Source organism: Rhinichthys klamathensis, unplaced genomic scaffold (assembly GCF_029890125.1).
Source record: "Rhinichthys klamathensis goyatoka isolate OS25496 unplaced genomic scaffold, OSU_Roscu_1.1 h1tg000366l_1, whole genome shotgun sequence".
NCBI lineage: Eukaryota > Metazoa > Chordata > Actinopteri > Cypriniformes > Leuciscidae > Rhinichthys > Rhinichthys klamathensis.
Window position 1 is genome coordinate 680001 of NW_026606875.1, and position 24489 is coordinate 704489.

At 38.4% G+C, this 24489-nt stretch overlaps 1 protein-coding gene across 2 annotated transcripts in view; it reads left to right on the forward strand.

Moving 5' to 3' along the window:
* The window catches only part of ddah1 (dimethylarginine dimethylaminohydrolase 1), a 90841-nt gene that overhangs the window by 9070 nt on the left and 57282 nt on the right, over nt 1–24489 (forward strand). Inside the window, exon 1 of one of the 2 annotated variants that reach the window (XM_056233274.1) lies at nt 3891–4228. The exons of the other annotated variant lie outside the window; for it this stretch is intronic. Coding sequence (XP_056089249.1) covers nt 3941–4228 — 288 coding nt within the window. The 5' untranslated portion in view covers nt 3891–3940. Of the gene's footprint in view, nt 1–3890; nt 4229–24489 lie in introns of those variants that run through there. 2 annotated transcript variants of the gene reach the window in all.

Below are 24489 nucleotides of genomic sequence, written 5' to 3' on the forward strand. Positions count from 1 at the left end.
AATAATTATATATTAATACGAAAGTGATATAAATGAATGCAATAGAGCTGGTAGTTGTAGTCCTTATATAGCCACTTATGTTTTTAAAACACACACGATGGGTTTGAGTTTCATGTTTGAGCTCTGACTGTAATACTTTGGACCAGAGTTTATTATACTTGTAAATCTAAAACCACGACTATATAAAAACCAGGATATTTTCTAGGGAACGCACCGAAGATCCTCATTCTCTTCTGGGTTTTAATAACTACTGTATTCAACACTGGACGAAAATCATCATGAATCACAATAAATTAAAAAGTGCTGTTAGTTCAACAATGCCAGACCAATTTTTTATTGTTTGGATAATTACTTGACTTTTAAAATCAAGTGAGAGATGTGAATCTTAATAATTAGACATAACACGAAACAAACATGAAAAAAAGGGAGACTATTTAGCTCACAAAACACCATGCATAATTATGGCATTAATAACAGCATGTATTCAGAATGTTATTAACTACTTCTACTACTATGGAAGACTATTATCATTTAAAAGTTAATTGCGACTTTTTCTCTAGCAATTCAGACTTTTTTTTTCTCAGAATTGTAAGATATAAACTCACAATTGCAAGAAATTCTTGCAATTCTCAAAACTAGAAATAAATTGCAAGAAATAAAGTCAGAATTGTGAGTTATAAAGTCAGAATTGCAAGAAGTAAAGTCAGAATTGCGATAAATAAAGTCAGAATTGCGAGAAATAAAGTCATAATTGCAAGAAATAAAGTCAGAATTGCGAGAAATAAAGTCAGAATTGCGAGGAAATAAAATCAGAATTGCGAAAAATAAAGTCAGAATTGCAAGAAATAAAGTCAGAATTGCAAGAAATAAAGTCAGAATTGCGAGAAATAAAGTCAGAATTGCGAGGAATTAAAGTCAGAATTGCAAGAAATAAAGTCAGAATTGCGAGAAATAAAGTCAGAATTGCGAGGAATTAAAGTCAGAATTGCAAGAAATAAAGTCAGAATTGCGAGAAATAAAGTCAGAATTGCGAGGAAATAAAGTCAGAATTGCGAGAAATTAAGTCAGAATTGCAAGAAATAAAGTCAGAATTGCGAGGAAATAAAGTCAGAATTGCGAGAAATAAAGTCAGAATTGCAAGGAAATTAAGTCAGAATTGCGAGAAATAAAGTCAGAATTGCGAGGAATTAAAGTCAGAATTGCAAGAAATAAAGTCAGAATTGCGAGAAATAAAGTCAGAATTGCGAGGAAATAAAGTCAGAATTGCGAGAAATTAAGTCAGAATTGCAAGAAATAAAGTCAGAATTGCGAGGAAATAAAGTCAGAATTGCGAGAAATAAAGTCAGAATTGCAAGGAAATTAAGTCAGAATTGCAAGAAATAAAGTCAGAATTGCAAGAAATAAAGTCAGAATTGCAAGAAATAAAGTCAGAATTGCAAGAAATAAAGTCAGAATTGCGAGAAATGAAGTCAGATTTGCGTAAAATAAAGTCCAAATTGCGAGAAATAAAGTCCGAATTGCGAGAAATAAAGTCAGAATTGCAAGAAATAAAGTCAGATTTGCGTAAAATAAAGTCCAAATTGCGAGAAATAAAGTCCGAATTGCAGGAAATAAAGTCAGAATTGCGAGAAATAAAGTCAGAATTGCGAGGAAATAAAGTCAGAATTGCGAGAAATAAAGTCAGAATTGCGAGAAATAAAGTCAGAATTGCAAGAAATAAAGTCAGAATTGCGAGAAATAAAGTCAGATTTGTGAGAAATAAAGTCAGAATTGCGAGAAATAAAGTCAGAATTGCGAGAAATAAAGTCAGAATTGCAAGAAATAAAGTCAGAATTGCAAGAAATAAAGTCAGAATTGCGAGAAATAAAGTCAGATTTGCGTAAAATAAAGTCCAAATTGCGAGAAATAAAGTCCGAATTGCGAGAAATAAAGTCAGAATTGCGAGAATTAAAGTCAGAATTGCAAGAAATAAAGTCCGAATTGCGAGAAATAAAGTCAGATTTGCAAGAAATAAAGTCAGAATTGCAATAATAAAGTCAGAATTGCGAGAAATAAAGTCAGATTTGCAAGAAATAAACTCAAAATTGCGAGAATTAAAGTCAGAATTGCAAGAAATAAAGTCCGAATTGCGAGAAATAAAGTCAGATTTGCAAGAAATAAAGTCAGAATTGCAATAATAAAGTCAGAATTGCGAGAAATAAAGTCAGATTTGCGAGAAATATCGTCAGAATTGCGAGGAAATAAAGTCAGAATTGCGAAAAAAAAAGTCAGAATTGCAAAAAAAAGTCAGAATTGCGAGAAATAAAGTCAGAATTGCGAGGAAATAAAGTCAGAATTGCGAGAAATAAAGTCAGAATTGCAAGAAAAAAAAGTCAGAATTGCGAGAAATAAACTCAGAATTGCGAGGAAATAAAGTCAGATTTGCGAGAAATAAAGTCAGAATTGCAAGAAATAAAAGTCAGATTTGCGAGAAATAAAGTCAGAATTACAAGAAATAAAGTCAGAATTGCGAGAAAATAAATTCAGAATTGCGAGAAAATAAAGTCAGAATTGCAAGAAATAAAGTCAGAATTGCAAGAAATAAAGTCAGAATTGCAAGAAATAAAGTCAGAATTGCGAGAAATAAAGTCAGATTTGCAAGAAATAAAGTCAGAATTGTGAGAAATAAAGTCAGAATTGCAAGAAATAAAGTCAGAATTGCGAGAAATAAAGTCCAAATTGCAAGAAAAAAAAGTCAGATTTGCGAGAAATAAAGTCAGAATTGCAAGAAATAAAGTCAGAATTGCGAGGAAATAAAGTCAGAATTGCAAGAAATAAAGTCAGAATTGCAAGAAATAAAGTCCGAATTGCAAGAAATAAAGTCCGAATTGCGAGAAATAAAGTTCGAATTGGAAGAAATAAAGTCAGATTTGCGAGAAATAAAGTCAGAATTGCGAGAAATAAAGTCAGATTTGCAAGAAATAAAGTCAGAATTGCAAGAAATAAAGTCAGATTTGCGAGAAATAAAGTCAGAATTGCAAGAAATAAAGTCAGAATTGCAAGAAATAAAGTCAGATTTGCGTACCTTATAGTGTTTACAAAGCGAACTTGGTACCGCGTGACCTTTCAACGTGATTACGTAATGCGTGAAGTCGTGGACGTGCAAGACCAGCATTTGTGGTTAAAAAGTATAAATATTTGTTATAAATGTCCGCTGGTTTGTCTAGATAAGACTCTTATTCCTCGGCTGGATCGTGTCGAGACTTTGAAGCTGGACTGAAACTCACATCTGGACCTTCGACCCGTTGAAGTCACTATATGGAGAAAAATTTAATATTTTCCTAGAAAAAAACATGAAAAAACACTTCTAACTTATTTAATAATCTAATTTGGACCTTCGACCCGTTGGACCCCATTGAAGGCACTATATGGAGGAAAATCCTGGAATGATTTCCTCAAAAACCTTCATTTCTTTTTTCGACTGAAGAAAGAAACACATGAACATCTTGGATGACGTGATAAATCATTAGAAATGTTTAATTCAGACGTGAACTCCTCCTTTAAAATGTGTTTTTAAGGCGGAATCGCATCTAGCCTAGAGTTGTTGTTCACCCTCCGCCTATATTATGCAGTTTTTTTTATTATTAATTTTTATTTATTTAAAGAAACGAGAGGAAAAAACATGTAAAACAATTATCATTGTCATAACATAATACAACAATACTAGAGTCTTTCAGTCTATAGTTTTTATTGGTTCGCGGCCCTTCGGGAGCGTCGGTGACGTCATCAGCGCGCTGTTTGTTCTCGCCCTTTCAGAGCTCGAGCAGTCTGTGTGTGTATGTGTGTGAACCACAACAGGCAACAACACAACAAACAACACCTAAAAAACCAACACACACACACACACACACACACACGCGCGCATCTCGCATCCGGAAAGTTGAGCCCCGGTGAGCCTGTAATGATGTCCGCGTTCGGGCGCTTTACGCACGCCGTGGTCCGCGCGGTCCCTCGGTCTCTGGCCACAGAAGCGCTCCGCACCGGGAGTCTGGGCGAGCTGGACCTGCCGAGAGCCCAGCAGGAGCACGAGCTGTACGTGTCGGTCCTGAAGCAGCGGCTCGGGCTGGAGGTGCTGGAGCTGCCCGCGGACGAGGCGTTGCCGGACTGCGTGTTCGTGGAGGACGCGGCGGTGGTGTGCGGAGACACGGCGCTCATCACGAGACCCGGGGCCGAGAGCAGGAGGAACGAGGTACGGATCAGAGAACACGATATCTGTAACATGGGGTTCATGCACTTGATTCAGGCGCGCGCCCGAGAGTGATTTGATTCGTGTCGTTAATCTATATTAGAACGCGCATGGTTTGTTTTCATGTCGTTTTGTTGTGCATTTTCAACTACAATGTGTCAAGTTTTAGTTTTCCTTTGGCTTGAGGTCAAGGGTCATTCCTGAGCGTTCTCCTTTAGTAAGCAGTTATTGAGTTAAATGCATGAACTGGCTGAAGTTTTGTGAAAACTGTTCATGCATGTTGTGCAACTTACTGCCATAAAAGCATGAGCAACTTATGCAGAGATCGACTGGCTTATTTGTTTAAACCAAATATAGTGAATCAATATATTGTCCTCATGCATATTATCATCAAGCGAACAATTGATTGCCATTGAAAGATTTAATTCCTCAGCATCACTAAACACAGCGAGTTTCATCTGTTGCATGCATGTGTATCCAACTTTTCAAGTTGTATCTAAGTTGTATCATTCATTTGTTAAAATGCATTTTGTTTCCTTTAGTTAAAGCTACAGGATTTTTTTTTGTTGTTGTTGCAAAAATTAAACCAGTTATGCTGTTAAATAGAGATATTTGTTTGTAATATGAAAACAGTTATATGAATTGGATGCAAAGGTGTTGCAATGGGTTGCTAGGTAGTTTTCAATGTGTTGTTAGGTAATTTTCAATGTGTTGTTAGGTCATTTTCAATGTGTTGTTAGGGGTTGCTAGGTAATTTTCAATGTGTTGTTAGGGGTTGCTAGGTAATTTTCAATGTGTTGTTAGGGGTTGCTAGGTAATTTTCAATGTGTTGTTAGGTAATTTTCAATGTGTTGTTAGGTAATTTTCAATGTGTTGTTAGGGGTTGCTAGCTAGTTTTCAATGTGTTGTTAGGGGTTGCTAGGTAATTTTCAATGTGTTGTTAGGGGTTGCTAGGTTGTTTTCAATGTGTTCTAAGGCGTTGCTAGGTAGTTTTCAATGTGTTGTTAGGGGTTGCTAGGTAATTTTCAATGTGTTGTTAGGGGTTGCTAGGTAATTTTCAATGTGTTGTTAGGGGTTGCTAGGTAATTTTCAATGTGTTGTTAGGTAATTTTCAATGTGTTGTTAGGGGTTGCTAGGTAATTTTCAATGTGTTGTTAGGGGTTGCTAGGTAATTTTCAATGTGTTGTTAGGGGTTGCTAGCTAGTTGGGTTGCTAGGTAATTTTCAATGTGTTGTTAGGGGTTGCTAGGTAATTTTCAATGTGTTGTTAGGTAATTTTCAATGTGTTGTTAGGGGTTGCTAGCTAGTTTTCAATGTGTTGTTAGGGGTTGCTAGGTAATTTTCAATGTGTTGTTAGGGGTTGCTAGGTTGTTTTCAATGTGTTCTAAGGGGTTGCTAGGTAGTTTTCAATGTGTTGTTAGGGGTTGCTAGGTAGTTTTCAATGTGTTGTTAGGGGTTGCTAGGTAATTTTCAATGTGTTGTTATGGGTTGCTAGGTAGTTGCTAATGCATTTGAAACAGATCATTTAATCTTCTTTGATGTGAATCCAGGAATTTTGTTTATGGCTATTTTTCATCAACTGAGTGAGAATGTAATTGGTTTAAAAGTCAAAATTATGACTTTTTATGTCATAATTACGTCTTTTTGTCAATTGCCTTTTTAAGTAATAATTTTGACTTTTCATCTCATAATTATTACTTAGTATGCCATATTATGACTTAATTTCATTAATGACTTAGAATGCCACATTTTTTACTTTTCATATCATTAATATGACTGACTTAGTATGTCATATTTTTTACTTTTCATCTCATTAATGACTTAGTATGCCATATTTTTGACTTCTCATATCATTAATATGACTTAGTATGCCATCTTTTTGACTTCTCATATCATTAATATGACTTAGTATGCCATCTTTTTGACTTCTCATATCATTAATATGACTTAGTATGCCACATTTTTTACTTTTCATATCATTAATATGACTTAGTATGCCACATTTTTTACTTTTCATATCATTAATGACTTAGTATGCCGTATTTTTCACTTTTCATATCATTAATATGACTTAGTATGCCACATTTTTTACTTTTCATATCATTAATATGACTTAGTATGCCACATTTTTGACTTTTCATATCATTAATATGACTTAGTATGCCATCTTTTTGACACTTCATCATCAATACGACTTAGTATGTTTACTTTTGACTTTCCATCTCATTAATATGACGTAGTTTTAATTCTAATGGACCTCCGCATGATTGTGTTGGAGGCCGTTTGGATCTCTGAGTGAGAATGTCATGGGTTTCGTTTTGTCGTTTCATCAGTATTGTAGTTGCTGTTTAGTTTTCGCTCTTTTAGCGAGGGGTTGTATAGTGTGTTAATAAATGAAGAAAAGATGGTTTGGATTGATCTATATGTCAGTCAGGAATGGGGTTGTTTAGCCATCAAAGGCATTTTTGAGATCCCTTGGGTAATTCTTCTGATTATTGAAGAGGCGTTAATGTAAATTATGCTTTTATAATATAAGAATGTGAGATTATTTGCTTGGTAATTCACAACCAGGATGAAAGTCAGATGAATCAAATGTAGATGTATTGATACGTAATTTTTACATTTATGACTCTTTTTTTCCAAAACGGCTTTGCACGTATACGTTGTATATTTACGTATTATTCACTGTAATTTGAACCCATTTAGACATCCTTCCTGCTGAAAGACTAAACATCTGTGTTTGAGACATTACCCTAATGGTTTTGCTTAATTAGTCTTGTGTGTTTGCTAGTAAGGGGTGAGATTGAGCTTTAAGACTGCTCCACTTGACTGATTGCCTAAATGTTCATTAATGGTGTTTGCAAAGTCAAGAATCCCCTTACAAACCTCTAATAATAAGTTTAAAAGATCATTGTGTGCCTCGTCCTGCAGCAAACATCCAGGTGCAATGCACTTAAAAGCGTCATGAGATGGATTTTTTTTTTTAATGATTTCAATATGTTCCATTAGGTTCACTAATAATGTTACTAAAGTTGCACAAAAAAACGAATAACATGCTGAAAAACGATTAGTTTTTTTCAACCCTGTCTGAAATGATCCGTTTTTTATGCGCGGCCCCTTTAAGGCTTCAGTAAACGCCCACTGTTATGATTGGCTAACGACGTCACTGCTTATAGTGTGATAGATTTTTAAACTGTATATTAAACTAACCATGTTTCTAACACTTTGAAACACCATGTACTAAAAGGTTCTGTTCTGTGCTTTTGAATGTTGTAGGCCTATGTTGCCAAACCCCTGTTGAGTGTATAAATAACATGGGAAATGAAACTAGACGGATGACTCGGTTAGAACCTTGTGATTAACAATGAAGTGATCATTAAAACAGAGTTTACTCTTTCCTAGTAACAGAAGAGATGGCATATGAATTAACAATAGGAAACAGTATCAACACACACTCGCTATTGAAAACATGATCCATATAAAACCATCATTTACAGCATTATGAATCATTTACTGAGGGTTTATGACGCAGATTCTGTCAGATTAATACAGTCTCTGCTTCATCTGTCAACAGAAGTTTCTCTGTGAACTCTCCATTACACTGTGTCTCAGTCAAACGCTCCGAACACACACATAATCCTGCGACGCCATCCGGGACGCCGTTAAAATAAAGCATCCGCTTGTTCCTGACGCTGGATCTCCCGAAGCCTCGACAGAAACTCAAACCAGCCGTTTAAACTGGACACTAGGGATGGGCGATATATTATCGTTTGCGATATATCGTTAAAATTTTTCCTCACGATAAGAATTAGTCTTCCCGCGATAATAACGATAAAGCCTATGACGGGACGCATTCGCAGCTCACGCGCATGGCGGAAGGCGGACGTGAAGCTGAGGTGAAGTTTATCGCTAAACGAGTAACTACCTCTACAATCTGGAACTGGTACACACAGATTTTCATCCGCCCATCTCGCCGAACACTGACTGAGCGCTTGAGAGTGTCGCTCTCCGTCAAGTGATCCGTAAAGCCCACTATATCAGTTCATCTCAATGAATACACAGTGTATTTGACGCGCAGTAAACACTGAGGCGCATGACGTGCTGTCACTGTTGAGAGCGTGTTTCTCACGCACTCGATGAGAGAGAGAGAGTCTTACATACCACGCAGAATTGAAGTGTACATGACGTCTACATGTAAATTATATTATTTGTTGTATTTTCCTGTAAAAATAATGGAGTTCATTTGGAATTATTCAGCTTTGAGCAAGCAGAAACTAATGCGCAAACGCAGACGTGATGATATTCATGAACCCAGCAGCTCATCAATCCTTAGTGTGGTTTATATTGTTATTAGTATCAGAATTTGTAATAGTATTAGTATAAATTCGTTGTTAGATTTTTTATATTTCAAACTTGTAAATGATTTGAATTATTACTGTGTGATGTTTTTCAGTATAGTTGCACTATTTAAACATTATCTGCACTTTTACAGAAGAAACGTATGCAACTTTTCCATTTCTGCAAGGAATGTTTACTGTTTTACTGTTTTTTTATTATTATTTTAAGTCTATTTGGTGAAGGGTACATTTTGCTTTGCATGCAGCTATCACTTGTAGCCAAAAACAGTGGTGAATATGGTATTGTATTTATATCGTCATTGATATCGTTATCGCAATAAATGCCAGAAAATATCGTGATATATTTTTAAGTCCATATCGCCCATCCCTACTGGACACACGTTCTTCCACTCTTTCATTTCAGAGACTGAACGCCAGTGGGCGGAGCCTATGGTGTGATGAGGTGGAACTATTGGTCGATGTCTCGCTCTGGAGGCGGGCATATGCAAATGTGTGATGTCACAGATCCCGCAATTTCAAAACGAGCTGTTTTTGGAGCTTGATTAAAGAAATGCTTTGTTTATAATGAGGAGGATGTTTTAATCAAGATGTTTTAACCATTTATATGCCATAAGATCAAGGCAAGTTTGATTTCTCATGTCAGGGCCACTTTAAAAAGCTTTTGCATGGGCAAATCATTGCATTTAGACTTATATATGTGTGGTTATTGGCTGTTTACCCCAGGTGAACCGTGACTTGTTTAGCAGAACGTTCAGGGATTGTTGCATCACGGAGGAATTTAGGTCAAACTCAAACTGTTGCCATTTTAAATGCTCAATTCATAGAAAACGGCAAATTACATAATAAGCGGTTAGAGCTATTTTTACTGTCAGCTCTCATGAAAGATCATGGCCTGTGGCGTTTGCTGAAATGTAAATCTGTTTGCTGTGAATAAACCCAGTGCGCTCTGTGCTTCAACACTCGACATCTCCTGAAGCACGCATTGTGTCGTTGTGAAAGGAACTTGGATCGAGGCATTTAGGTCCTGTCGTTTGAGTGCAGTTTGGCTGAAATTAAGAGCACATTTTGATCCTATAACGAGGGTTGTGTGGAAGGGCTCGCTCTTTCAGGAGCACAGTTTAGCGTTATCTTACATCTTGGAGCCGTTGCTTTAGGAACATTTTTTAGCGTTCACATGCCGTAGCTGAGCAAAGCGCACAGTCCGGCGTTCATAAAGCTGTCGCCGTTGCCCTGATTCTGAAAGGCTTTGCTGATAAAAGAAAGGGTTTCAGATATAAAACCAGCACAAAAGCTGCTCGTAACAAACTGTTGGTCTTTGGCCTGTGTGGAGTGTGTGGTTAGATATTAACCTTGCTTTGTTAATCACCATCTTTTGTAAAAACTGCATTTCCAAAAATGCATAAGCAATTATTAATAACATGCTGTTCGTTTTACCGTGGTTAAGAGGTGTAATGAGTCTTTCACCATGGTAAACTCCAATTTATCCAATTATAACTGTATTTGCCCGTTTCATTGTTGCTCTCGGATGTGAATAATGTACTTTTTAATGTTGCATCGTATATCATACCTCTTATTCTTGTCAGTAAATATGAAAAATGTTACTGAAGTCATGTTTCTCTTGAGCTTCATATTGCAGTCGCAGTTAAATATATTTCGCCATCTGCTACAGAGTGTGTGTGTGTGTAAGAGCTTTCATGTGTATTGATTGGTCTAAATACACACACACACACACTCTTGTTGTTCACTGTTGCGTGACTGATGTTTAGCGACGGATGGATCGATAAATTGCACTTAACTTTGACCCCACGCTACTGAAATATTAATGAATATATCTTCTAAATATGAATATATTTATTTTAACCTTATTTTAGATTTGCCTGTAAAGGAAATGCGTAGGCTATACAATAGAATTAATTTGTTGAGTTCATTCACTCAGCCACACATTAGTAGATGTGCTTTTTGTATGAAGAAGTACTTTTGTCCAAGTCTTAAATGACGCATTTTCTGCTTAAATGATGCAGAAAATTCTGCTGTTTTAATATTTCTTTAGAATTACATTTAAAGTGCCCCTAATATGCATTTTGGTATATTCCCTTTCATGTATGTGTAAGCTGTTTGTGAATGAAGTTTCAAAGATCAAAGTGGATAAATTGAGTTTTTGTCTCTTAAAAGAAAGAAGTCGTCAGTAATTCCAGACTTCCTTTCTGCTTAATTTACGTAGGTTTGGAATAAATTTGCATAATCCCCGCCTCTGGTCTTGATTGACTGAACAGCGTCTCTTAGCTCCGCCCTCAAACACTGTAGTGTATCTGAGACTGGAAGAGTTTGGTTCGTGTTGTTCATGTCGAGAAGACGCTGTTTTCTGCTGACAAAGCAAATCCACTTTGATGAGATTGATACGGTAAAACCCACGCCATCGTTACTGTTCGAATCACTGTGTGTCAAGAGCTGAGATTCAGATATGATAATGAGCGTTGGTCAGAAAGCAAATCACAAAAGACTGGGTCATCTGACCAATCACAGCAGAGCAGACCAATCAAACAGACTGGGTCATCTGACCAATCACAGCAGAGCAGACCAATCAGAGCAGAGCAGACCAATCACAACAGACTGGGCCATCTGACCAATCAGAGTAGAGTAGATCAATCACAACAGACTGGGTCATCTGACCAATCACAGCAGAGCAGATCAATCACAACAGACTGGGCCATCTGACCAATCAGAGCAGAGCAGACCAATCACAACAGACTGGGCCATCTGACCAATCAGAGTAGAGTAGATCAATCACCACAGACTGGGTCATCTGACCAATCACAGCAGAGCAGATCAATCACAACAGACTGGGCCATCTGACCAATCAGAGTAGAGTAGATCAATCACAACAGACTGGGTCATCTGACCAATCACAGCAGAGCAGATCAATCACAACAGACTGGGCCATCTGACCAATCAGAGCAGAGTAGACCAATCACAACAGACTGGGCCATCTGACCAATCAGAGCAGAGTAGATCAATCACAACAGACTGGGCCATCTGTCCAATCAGAGCAGAGCAGACCAATCACAACAGACTGGGCCATCTGACCAATCAGAGTAGAGTAGATCAATCACCACAGACTGGGTCATCTGACCAATCACAGCAGAGCAGATCAATCACAACAGACTGGGCCATCTGACCAATCAGAGTAGAGTAGATCAATCACAACAGACTGGGTCATCTGACCAATCACAGCAGAGCAGATCAATCACAACAGACTGGGCCATCTGACCAATCAGAGCAGAGTAGACCAATCACAACAGACTGGGCCATCTGACCAATCAGAGCAGAGTAGATCAATCACAACAGACTGGGCCATCTGACCAATCAGAGCAGAGCAGACCAATCACAACAGACTGGGCCATCTGACCAATCAGAGTAGAGTAGACCAATCACAACAGACTGGGTCATCTGACCAATCAGAGCAGAGTAGACCAATCACAACAGACTGGGCCATCTGACCAATCAGAGCAGAGTAGACCAATCACAACAGACTGGGCCATCTGACCAATCAGAGCAGAGTAGACCAATCACAACAGACTGGGCCATCTGACCAATCAGAGCAGAGTAGAGCAATCACCACAGACTGGGCCATCTGACCAATCAGAGCAGAGTAGATCAATCACAACAGAATGGGCCATCTGACCAATCACAGCAGAGTAGACCAATCACAACAGACTGGGTCATGAATATTATTAATATTCATCTGTTGTGATGTCTTGAGATTATATAAACAATCTAATCTACTCGACCTTGCTGTTCTGTTAGATAAACGTTCAGATCTAAATTCCCTTGAGAACAGAATGTGCATCTGAATGAAGTTTAAGGTCATGCGTTCAGATCAACACTGGATTCTGACCAATCAAATGGAAAAAAGAAGTTGTTGTTCGGCCTCCTGACGTTTCGTTTAATGAAAGCCATGTATGTTCTTGTTCTGCTGCTAATAGTGCAGTGATGCTGTTGTGACTGCATGATTGGCAGAACCGTTTTCATTATAAGTTGGCATGACGTTTCTGATCTGTCAGTTTCTTTATGAAAGTTTAATGAAGTTTTGATGTGGAAAATCACATGAGGGGAATTCTGTCAGATAAACGGGTCAAATGTGTTTCTGACGGCCATTGAGTTTATCAAGTGATGATTGATAAGCTGGAGTGGATTGTGAGCATTTTGTGTGTTATTATCATTAAGTAAAACTATTAAAGGCGTCATTCAAAAATTTTTTATAATATTCAATGTTAGCAAGATTTTTTACATCAAAAAACATCCTGATTCAGAAGTAATAAGCTATTTTTTCTCCTGTTTTTGAAACACTGGCGTCTCATTCAAGACTTGGAAGTAAACACCCACTGCTGTGATTGGCTAGCAGTTTTGCGTATTCAAATAATTTTCAACGCCCCTGCAATTACACGTGTGAATTTGTTTTGAAAACTTCAGATGTGGAAAAATATCTCGTTGCATAGTTGAAACATTTGCCAACAATGTGAAAGATAACTTATATTTCATGTAAACAGAATTATGAATGAATGTACCATCTTTTGTCGCACTGTTGTTCTTCTAGGCTATTCAGAGGGAAAAACGTATACATTGTCATTTGTTGTGTCACGTTTTACTAAAATGAAACGTGTTGTAATGTCTTACCAGAGATGTCCTGGCCCTGAACTATTGTAAAAAATAGAATTTACAAACTTTTAAGTGATAGTTTAAAAAGTAAGAGCTTCATTTTGTGCAGAAAGCCAACGCTTTTTAAAGCATTTCAACTAGAGATGCACCGATGTGAACATTTTAGCCGATAACCGATAATTCTTTATATTTGAAAGCCGATAACCGATAATTTGTTATATTTGAAAGCGCGTTAACCGATATATTGACCGATAAATCTAAATCCAAATTTTTATATAATTGTTAAGAGCCTGATTACAAAAACAAAAGTCTCACCATTAAAAGCCAAGTCCCAAACACACAATTATGATGTTCTCATTATAATTTTATGTAGCCGATATGACGGCACATAACTGTATTTTCCTTATTAAAGTGATTCCAATATTCATATTTCAATCCATTTAAAGCCATCATGTTGAACAGTGCGCATCTGAAGCGTCTCAGCTGAAGGAAATAATACATTATTTATCGGCTTTAATGTATCGGACAAATTTTACCATCTTTTGTCGCACTGTTGTTCTTCTAGGCTATTCAGAGGGAAAAACGTATACATTGTCATTTGTTGTGTCACGTTTTACTAAAATGAAACGTGTTGTAATGTCTTACCAGAGATGTCCTGGCCCTGAACTATTGTAAAAAATAGAATTTACAAACTTTTAAGTGATTGTTTAAAAAGTAAGAGCTTCATTTTGTGCAGAAAGCCAACGCTTTTTAAAGCATTTCAACTAGAGATGCACCGATGTGAACATTTTAGCCGATAACCGATAATTCTTTATATTTGAAAGCCGATAACCGATAATTTGTTATATTTGAAAGCGCGTTAACCGATATATTGACCGATAAATCTAAATCCAAATTTTTATATAATTGTTAAGAGCCTGATTACAAAAACAAAAGTCTCACCATTAAAAGCCAAGTCCCAAACACACAATTATGATGTTCTCATTATAATTTTATGTAGCCGATATGACGGCACATAACTGTATTTTCCTTATTAAAGTGATTCCAATATTCATATTTCAATCCATTTAAAGCCATCATGTTGAACAGTGCGCATCTGAAGCGTCTCAGCTGAAGGAAATAATACATTATTTATCGGCTTTAATGTATCGGACAAATTTTACCATCTTTTGTCGCACTGTTGTTCTTCTAGGCTATTCAGAGGGAAAAACGTATACATTGTCATTTGTTGTGTCGCGTTTTAATAAAATGAAACGTGTTGTAATGTCTTACCAGAGATGTCCTGGCCCTGAACTATTGTAAAAAATAGTATTTACAAACTTTTAAGTGATAGTTTAAAAAGTAAGAACTTCATTTTGTGCAGAAAGCCAACGCTTTTTAAAGCATTTCAACTAGAGATGCACCGATGTGAACATTTTAGCCGATAACCGATAATTCTTTATATTTGAAAGCCGATAACCGATAATTCTTTATATTTGAAAGCCGATAACCGATAATTCTTTATATTTGAAAGCCGATAACCGATAATTCTTTATATTTGAAAGCCGATAACCGATAATTTGTTATATTTGAAAGCGCGTTAACCGATATATTGGCCGATAAATCTAAATCCAAATTTTTATATAATTGTTAAGAGCCTGATTACAAAAACAAAAGTCTCACCATTAAAAGCCAAGTCCCAAACACACAATTATGATGTTCTCATTATAATTTTATGTAGCCGATATGACGGCACATAACTGTATTTTCCTTATTAAAGTGATTCCAATATTCATATTTCAATCCATTTAAAGCCATCATGTTGAACAGTGCGCATCTGAAGCGTCTCAGCTGAAGGAAATAATACATTATTTATCGGCTTTAATGTTTCGGAAAAAAATTTCTTATTGGGCCGATGACGATAACATTAAAACTGAACATATATCGGCCGATACCGATACGGTGGCCGATATATCGTGCATCTCTAATTTCAACCCCAGTGGTTATAAGCGAAACCCCTGGACGACAGCATCAAGTGTTTGCCGTTTGGGTCAGTCATTTTCAATCTAATACTGCCACGGTTTTATGTTTAGCTTTATTTGCAGAATTACTGCAATTTATTCCCAAATCATACGTTTAATTACATTCATTTAATCCAGTCTAATGATAATATTTATATCAACATTGGTTCCAAAATGCCGACTTGTATTAAATGTAGTTGGTTTTGTGTGTCATACGTTCTGCGTCACCATATTCCGCTGAAATCACACTGATTGTGTGATGATGCAGTTATTTGTGATGAGTAACACGATTTGTAATTCTCACACTCGCTGTGCTGCTGTTTGCTTGTTGGACACGGTAAGCTAGGCTGGTTTTAGGCTCAAGGGTCGCGGTTCGCTACTGATGATTAAACAGAAAATGAAGCTTTTATTCAGGGTTACAGCCAAAAGCAGACTAAAACTTTACCAAAACGGAGATATAATAATAAAAACTAACTTAAAATACCATTAAAGCTATAATGTAATGTTATTGATACTAACATAACAGTGTGAGGAGGATTTGATGCAGTGTATGATGCATGATAGTCAGGTCTGATTCACTAAACAGTCGGAACGGCCACGGTTGCTCAACCCAGAACATCTGGACTTCGTCATTGTCAAACTTTGGTTCGCGGTTCACTTCTGTGCTGATGTTGGTTCCCCTGACAACACTTGAGCTCATCCCTCAACAAACCAAAAATGAGGAACTCTGGTGCTCTTTGGTCACTTTTGACCGAAGAAGTTTACGTTTTTTTTTTTTAAATTTTTTACTTTATCGGAATGGTGTGAAACTTGGTAAAGGTTTTGGCGCTTGCAATGTGAACACACACACACACACACACACACACACACACACTCACACACACACACACACAAAAAATCATGGACATGATTGGAAAAGGTTAAATGGTCCTGAAATAAATCGTCACACTTGTGTTTCTCGCGGTCAGAAATGACGCATTGGAAATGAATGGAGAGTTTCCTCTAGTGGAAGCGTTTGGTACTGCAGCCGAACACACTCTCACTGAACGCTCGTCTACTGAGATATCAGCCTCAGATGTGGAGCACGACTTGTTTAGATTTATGGCTTTGATTTTCTTGCAGTTTTAGAGTAAAACGAGTTTTTGAAAATATATATTTTATTTAAAAATGAAAAATGCAAATTTTTGTGCATTTTTCATAACGATAAACGTAAAATCCTTAATTTTTCAAACTTTTTTCACTTCAGCAATAATCTGCAAGTGTCGTCTATGAAAAGAGATCAAACTTCATTCTGTCGCTCTAAAGCATTCGAGATTTACCACAGATTAAGCTGGAAATTTAATTTTCAGGTCTATGCTCAAAAAGTGAATAAATGGATTATAAATACAGCGTAAATATAATGTAGTACCATAAAATCCCCTAAAAATACTAAATATGAAATATAAAACATTATCGAACTAAAATATAGTACATTCATTTCATAAAAAAAAAAAAAAATGTGTAATTTTTGACCGACACACGAAAAACACTAAGAAACCAGCAGCATTTCAACTGATGCCAGGAACATGGAGAGGTTTTTAAATCCTCCAAAAGACAGATTCCAGTTTTAAGTGTGTTACTGTGAGCTTGATTTCTGGTGTCGACTGCATTTAAACCGCTGTGTTTTTAATTGTGATGCTTATCAATGCTAAGATGGTGAGTGAAGCTCTTGAAATGTTTTCCGGGATCGGTTTATAGGTTGCAGTTCTGCAGAACTCTCGAGGCGTGTGTTTCTGTGGAAAGAGTCACAATAAAGGTTTTATTAGATTAGATTAGATTAAACTTTATTGTGATTGTTCAGAGTGTGTACAGAGCTAATGAAATGCAGTTAGCATCTAACCAGAAGTGCAGAAATATAGTGTTCAATATACAGGTAAGTGCAGGAACAACAGCGTATAGCTTACAATATCTAAAGAATATATGAAAATACTAAAACCGTATAGAAGAAATCGGGCAGAATACACATGTGTTATAATGTGTGAAAAAACACACTAGCAATATCTTGATCAATAAGAAACTGCCTTCCTCACAGTAGCTTGATGAACACACACAGGACAGCAGCACAGGTGTGTGTGTGTGTGTGTGTGTGTGTGTGTGTGTGTGTGTGTGTGTGTGTGTGTGTGTGTGTGTGTGTGTGTGTGTGTGTGTGTGTGTGTGTGTGTGTGTGTGTGTGTGTGTGTGTGTGTGTGTGTGTGTGTGTGTGTGTGTGTGTGTGTGTGTGTGTGTGTGTGTGTGTGTGAGTGAGTGAGTGAGTGAGTGAGTGAGTGAGTGAGTGAGTGAGTGAGTGAGTGAGTGAGTGAGTGAGTGAGTGAGTGAGTGAGTGAGTGAGTGAGTGAGTGAGTGTGAGTGAGAGTGTGTGAGTGAGTGAGTGAGTGAGTGAGTGAGTGAGTGAGTGAGTGAGTGAGTGAGTGAGTGAGTGAGTGAGAGTGTGTGAGTGAGTGAGTGAGTGAGTGAGTGAGTGAGTGAGTGAGTGAGTGAGTGAGAGTGTGTGAGTGAGTGAGTGAGTGAGTGAGTGAGTGAGTGAGTGAGTGAGTGAGTGAGTGAGTGAGTGAGTGTGAGAGTGTGAGAGTGTGAGAGTGTGAGAGTGTGAGAGTGTGAGAGTGTGAGAGTGAGTGAGTGTGAATTACAACAGGATCTCTGGAACAAAGTTTTCTGCGTCCTACACAAGTGTCTTAGAACGTTAATTCAAACCACACACTGCGTCTCTGTGTTTTGACTAGACAGCGTTCAGACACAAAAGCTCTCACACACACACACACACTCACACACACACTCTCTCACACACTCTATCTCTCACTCTCTCTCTCTCTCTCTCTCTCTCTCTCTCTCTCTCTCTCTCTCTCTCTCTCTCTCTCTCTCTCTCTCTTTCTCTCTCTCTCTCTCTCTCTCTCTCTCTCTCTCTCTCTCTCTCTCTCTCTCTCTCTCTCTCTCTCTCTCTCTCTCTCTCTCTCTCTCTCTCTCTCTCTCTCTCTCTCTCTCTCTCTCTCACACACACACACTCTCTCTCCTTCTGTTTGTCCGGTTCGGAAGTGACCCAGTTTCCGTCTGTACCACTTCCGTATGTGTGTGTGTGTGTGTGTGTGTGTGTGAAACTGGCCGTGTCATCCAGGTTGGCCATTCCCGGGTCAGTCTGACATTCCTAGCGTTCCCGTTACTCCTGCGACATTCCTGTGTTTGCTTCATTTGTGGGAACGTTTGGCACTGAAGGAAAGAGTTTAATTTTCTCTATTAATACGTTCATCACTGCAGAATTCTGTCCATTAACCTCATGGACAAATGCCATTCATATCACCCCTCACTCTCTTGTGGAAATGACATTTCAAACATTTTTGGATTAAAATGACAGACAACTTTGTTTTGCTTATGCTAAACTTATGACAAGCATTTTATGAATCCTACACACACACACACACACACACACACACACACACACACACAATTCTGTTGAATAATAATAAATATATTCATATTAAATAATATAGAATCTAATGACATAAACAAATGTAATAATAATTAATTGGAAATCAAACACAATTAAATACAGATATTTAATGTACCCAAATGTAAGGTCAAAGGGCAAGTGTGTGTGTTGTATGAGGGGTGATGTGGAGAGGACGGTCTGAGGTCCGGACTGGATGTTGCTAGTTGCTTATTAGAGTGGTTTCTAGGGTGTTGCTATGTAGTTTCTAAGATCTTGTTAGTTGGTTTCTAAGGTGTTGCTTGGTGGTTTCTAAGATATTGTTAGTTGGTTTCTAGGATGTTGCTAGGTAGTTTCTAAGATCTTGTTAGTTGGTTTCTAAGGTGTTGCTTGGTGGTTTCTAAGATATTGTTAGTTGGTTTCTAAGGTGTTGCTTGGTGGTTTCTAAGATATTGTTAGTTGGTTTCTAGGATGTTGCTAGGTAGTTTCTAAGATCTTGTTAGTTGGTTTCTAAGGTGTTGCTAGCCTAGGTAGTTTCTAAGATCTTGTTAGTTGGTTTCTAAGGTGTTGCTAGCCTAGGTAGTTTCTAAGATCTTGTTAGTTGGTTTATAGGGTGTTGCTAGGTGGTTTCTAAGATCTTGTTAGTTGGTTTATAGGGTGTTGCTAGGTAGTTTCTAAGATCTTGTTAGTTGGTTTATAGGGTGTTGCTAGGTGGTTTCTAAGATCTTGTTAGTTGGTTTATAGGGTGTTGCTAGGTGGTTTCTGTTGTGTTTTTTGAGTAATTTCACACTCTGGTCTCCGTGATCTTCTGGTCTCTAGATATATCTTTGGTCCCCGTGGGATTTTGTTCGCATGTTTTATCGTCCAGCAAATGAGGAAATCTGATGATTAGTGAAACAATTCAGTTTTGGCACTGTAACTCATGAACACACTCATTTGAACACCAGTTTATTTGGACACGCATCACTGCATTACATTGTCTCTCAGCTGAATGAAGGGATTGTTAGTGAGAATGGTGAAACGAGAATAATTAAAATGCTAATGAGCCAGGGTTGCCAAGTTGTCCTTTGGAATTGGGCTATTTTTAAACTGTTTATAGGTTTGACATATTGCATAAATGCTTGTATTGTAATATTTTACTCATTTTATAATCTACCAATGATACAACTGTGTTAGATGATTTTGAATACATTATGATATTTATGATTATTTTTATATATAGTGATTTTAAAGTTTCACAGTGACAGCTAAATTACATATTTTACTTCAATGTCTGTAAATAGACCCTGAGATGTTGCTCTAGATTTGAAGTAGACAGTACAGTAGTTTTGCCGTGTGTGTGTGTGTGTGTGTGTGTGTGTGTGTGTGTGTGTGTGTGTGTGTGTGTGTGTGTGTGTGTGTGTGTGTGTGTGTGTGTGTGTGTGTGTGTGTGTGTGTGGTCTGATGTACACTAGGGTTTTGTAGGGAGTGAGTGTTTGAATGTTCAGAGATGTCGGGTCAAAGTTAGCATGTTGTGACTTCTGTGTGTGTGTGTGTGTGTGTGTGTGTGTGTGTGTGTGTGTGTGTGTGTGTGCTCTCACCAAGGCCAAGTCCTTCCGTCTCACACCAACACATGAAGAATTTCTCAGTTCTGAGTGTGAGAAACTCTTTCAGTGCGAAAGTCAACTACATTTGATCCAGTATGCAGAGTGTTTTGCTCACAGATATTAAAACAAAAATTTAAATCTACATAAAAGCATATGATAAGCCAATATTATTTCAGAGTCTAAACAATCCCATACCTTTACCGATCAATAGTTTGGCGATAATAAAGGAATAACTCGGATTAAGATGTTTATAATTTTGATTATTCGCTGAGCAATGTGGTTGTTTTACTGCAATTGTATCGCTATTCACTTAATTTTAATATACATTTTGTATACATATTACATTTATATTCTTGATTATAATCACCTAATCATGTCAGTGTTTACATAAGCTTAATCGTAGCCATTGTTGCAGAGATGTGTGAAGGGTCTGTCAGCTCCCAGCATGCACTGCAGTGCTTACCTATATATTATTTGCATTTTCTGTAAAGCTGCTTTGAAACGATGTGTATTGTGAAAAGCGCTGTGCAAATAAATGTGAATTTAATTATTTATGTAACACTTTTTTTAAAGAGGAAAACACACTATTACATAAGATTACAACTATACACACACTCACACTATAACATCTGCACAGAGTTAAACACACACACACACCTGAGGATTCACACTTACACTAGCGTCTTCTCAGTCGTGTAACCTTGCGTTTCAGCGTTTCGTACTAAAAATGCATGTGTGTGTGTGTGTGTGTGTGTGTGAATCTACTGGCATGACGTGTGGAAAACGAGAGCACTTTTAAGGTTTTCTTTTTTTCTCTTCTTTGTCTATTCACAGAATTGCGTTGATCTGAAAGAGGCCGGTGTGGAAGACAACAGTAAATAGTAAACGTTGTGTAGTTAGTTAGCAGCGAAGGTCATTGTATGATTCACACACTGCTGTGGTTTAGGGTGAGTTGATGTATGAGATGAGGTACATAGCTCATACACTCACGTGGCCTCACACACACACACACACACACACACACACACCGGGCTGGATTAGGCTTCAGTGCAGGAAAAGAGCTCTTTGATTGACACAACACGTGTGTGTTTCTCCCTCATACTGTGAATACATGTTATTTTTCTCCTCCACTGATGGACACACACTCCGTTAGATCCAAACCCACCGGCACGTGTTTTCCCTGATTTAAATCCCAACTGCACTCGGATAACCAAATGATGTGTGTGTGAGAGAGTGAGTGTGTGCGTGAGTGCGTGCGAGAGTGCGTGCGTGCGTGAGTGTGCGAGATTGTGTGTGCGAGAGTGCGTGTGTGTGTGCGTGAGTGTGTGCGTGAGTGTGTGCGTGAGTGTGTGCGAGAGTGCGTGTGTGTGTGCGTGAGTGTGCGAGATTGTGTGAGTGTGTGCGTGAGTGTGCGAGATTGTGTGAGTGTGCGAGATTGTGTGTGTGTGCGTGAGTGCGAGTGTGTGTGCGTGAGTGTGCGAGATTGTGTGTGTGTGCAAGAGTGTGTGCGAGATTGTGTGAGTGTGCGAGATTGTGTGTGTGTGCGTGAGTGCGAGTGTGTGTGCGTGAGTGTGCGAGATTGTGTGTGTGTGTGCAAGAGTGTGTGCGAGATTGTGTGAGCGTGAGTGTGTGCGTGAGTGTGTGCGTGAGTGTGTGCGTGAGTGTGTGCGTGAGTGTGTGCGTGAGTGTGTGCGTAGTGTGTGCGTGAGTGTGTGCGTAGTGTGAGTGTGAGTGTGTGCGTGAGTGTGTGCGTAGTGTGAGTGTGAGTGTGTGTGTGAGTGTGTGCGTGAGTGTGTGCGTAGTGTGAGTGTGAGTGTGAGTGTGAGTGTGTGCGTGAGTGTGTGCGTAGTGTGAGTGTGAGTGTGTGCGTGAGTGTGTGCGTAGTGTGTGCGTGAGTGTGCGAGACTGTGTGAGTGTGTGCGTGAGTGTGCGAGATTGTGTGAGTGTGTGCGTGAGTGTGCGAGATTGTGTGTGTGTGCGTGAGTGCGAGAGTGTGTGCGTGAGTGTGCGAGATTGTGTGTGTGTGCAAGAGTGTGTGCGAGATTGTGAGTGTGTGTGTGTGAGTGTGTGCGTGAGTGTGTGCGTGAGTGTGTGTGTGTGAGTGTGTGCGTGAGTGTGTGCGTGAGTGTGTGCGTAGTGTGTGCGTGAGTGTGTGCGTAGTGTGAGTGTGAGTGTGTGCGTGATTGTGTGCGTAGTGTGTGCGTGAGTGTTTGCGAGAGTGTGTGTGTGTGCGAGAGTGTGTGCGAGAGTGCTCTTGAGTGCGTGTGTGTCAGTGTGCGAGTGAGTGTGTGTGTGTGTGTGTGTGTATCTTATTTCTAATAGGGTTGCACCGATATGAAAATTTTGGCCATACCGAGAATTCTTTATATTTGAATAAATATAAAGCTGAAAATCGAAATATTGGCCGATAAATCTAAATCCAAATTTTTATATAATTATTAAGAGCCTGATTACAAAAACAAGTCCCTCCATTAAAAGCCAAGTCCCAAACACACAATTATAATGTTTTCACTATAATGTTATGTAGCCGATATGACGGCACATAACTATATTTTCCTTATTAAAGTGATTCCAATATTCATATTTCAAGCAATTCAGAGCCATCATGTTGAACAGTGCATCTGAAGCGTCTCAGCTGAAGGAAATAATACATTATTTATCGGCTTTAATATATCGGACACATTTTCCAGCTGGTGAAAATCCAGCTTTTAATTTGTAATCTGGTCATTTTTTTGTGAACTGTTCCTTTTAATAAACGGAAACAAACTGAATCCAAAGAAAACTGATGCAGTAACTCTCACAGAAACATGTATTTTCCAGGTTTCTCTGTTTCTTATATTGCTGAGCCACACAAACACACACACACACACACACACACACACACACACACACACACACACACACGTGTCCTGCGCCGTGTTTCTCACGTGCTTGATGGATTTCAACCACAATCTGACATTTTTTTGTGTTACAATGATGTGTGTGTGGGAGTTATATAATGATGATTCATAAACATTTTTGCTCTATAATTTTAATGCAGCAAGTTTTGTAGTTTAGGGTTCAGGTTGGTCTTGATGTACGTCAGTTATGTCTGTACAAAAAATTTAAAGTTCAGTGAATGAGATCCAGTGAGAACCGTGTTATTTTTGGTCTTAGATGGACATCGTGTGTGTTGTGTGTGTGTGTGTGTGAGAGAGAGTGTGTGTGAGAGAGAGTGTGTGTGTGTGTTCCTCACTAGTTAAAAAGGATTATAAATTAAAACGTTTTTATTTGATTGTGTTTTGCACATGTTTCTGTAATGGTTGGGCTTGTGTCAGTTAGGCGATAGATCATTACTACAACAACAACAACAACCTTTATTTATAAAGCACATTTAACACAATACAAATTGATCCAAAGTGCTGTACACAGTGCATAGCAGGACTACAATATACTTTTTTTTTTTTTAAGTTGTTGTTGTATGATTAACCTGATATAAAATCATACGTCTATGCATTGTCCTCACTAATATAGTGAAACAAACGTAAACGTGTGTGTGTGTGTGTGTGTGTGTGTGTCGAGTCTGAGTTATGACTGCAGCACATGGCCTGTGCATGACATCACTGGTTCATCAGCGTCCATAAACAGAACACACATGTTCCCTCTGGCGTGTGTGTGTGTGTGTGTGTGTGTGTGTGTGTGTGTGTGTGCGCGAGTCCTCAGATCATCAGCAGACGTCACTGTGTCTCCGGTGACCTTTGTGGACAGGGTCGATGACATCACCTGTAACTCGCACGCTACGCTCTTAAAGGTGAAGTGTGTCATATGTTGGATGCTTACTGGACCTTATTTTAAAAGTGTTTCTCATATTTCGCTTCCGTGTGCGAACAGCAGTCGGCCCTTCACTTCCTGATCAGGAGTGAGTGTGTGTGTGAGTGTGTGAGTGTGTGAGTGTGTGAGTGTGTGAGTGTGTGAGTGTGTGAGGGAGTGAGTGAGTGTGTGTGAGTGAGTGAGATATTTCGCTTCAGTGTGTGAACAGCAGTCGGTCCTTCACTTCCTGATCAGGAGTGAGTGTGTGTGTGTGTTTGAGTGTTTGAGTGTTTGAGTGTTTGAGTGTTTGAGTGTTTGAGTGTTTGAGTGTGTGAGTGAGTGAGTGAGTGAGTGAGTGAGTGTGTGAGTGAGTGTGTGAGTGAGTGAGTGAGTGAGTGAGTGAGTGAGTGAGTGAGTGA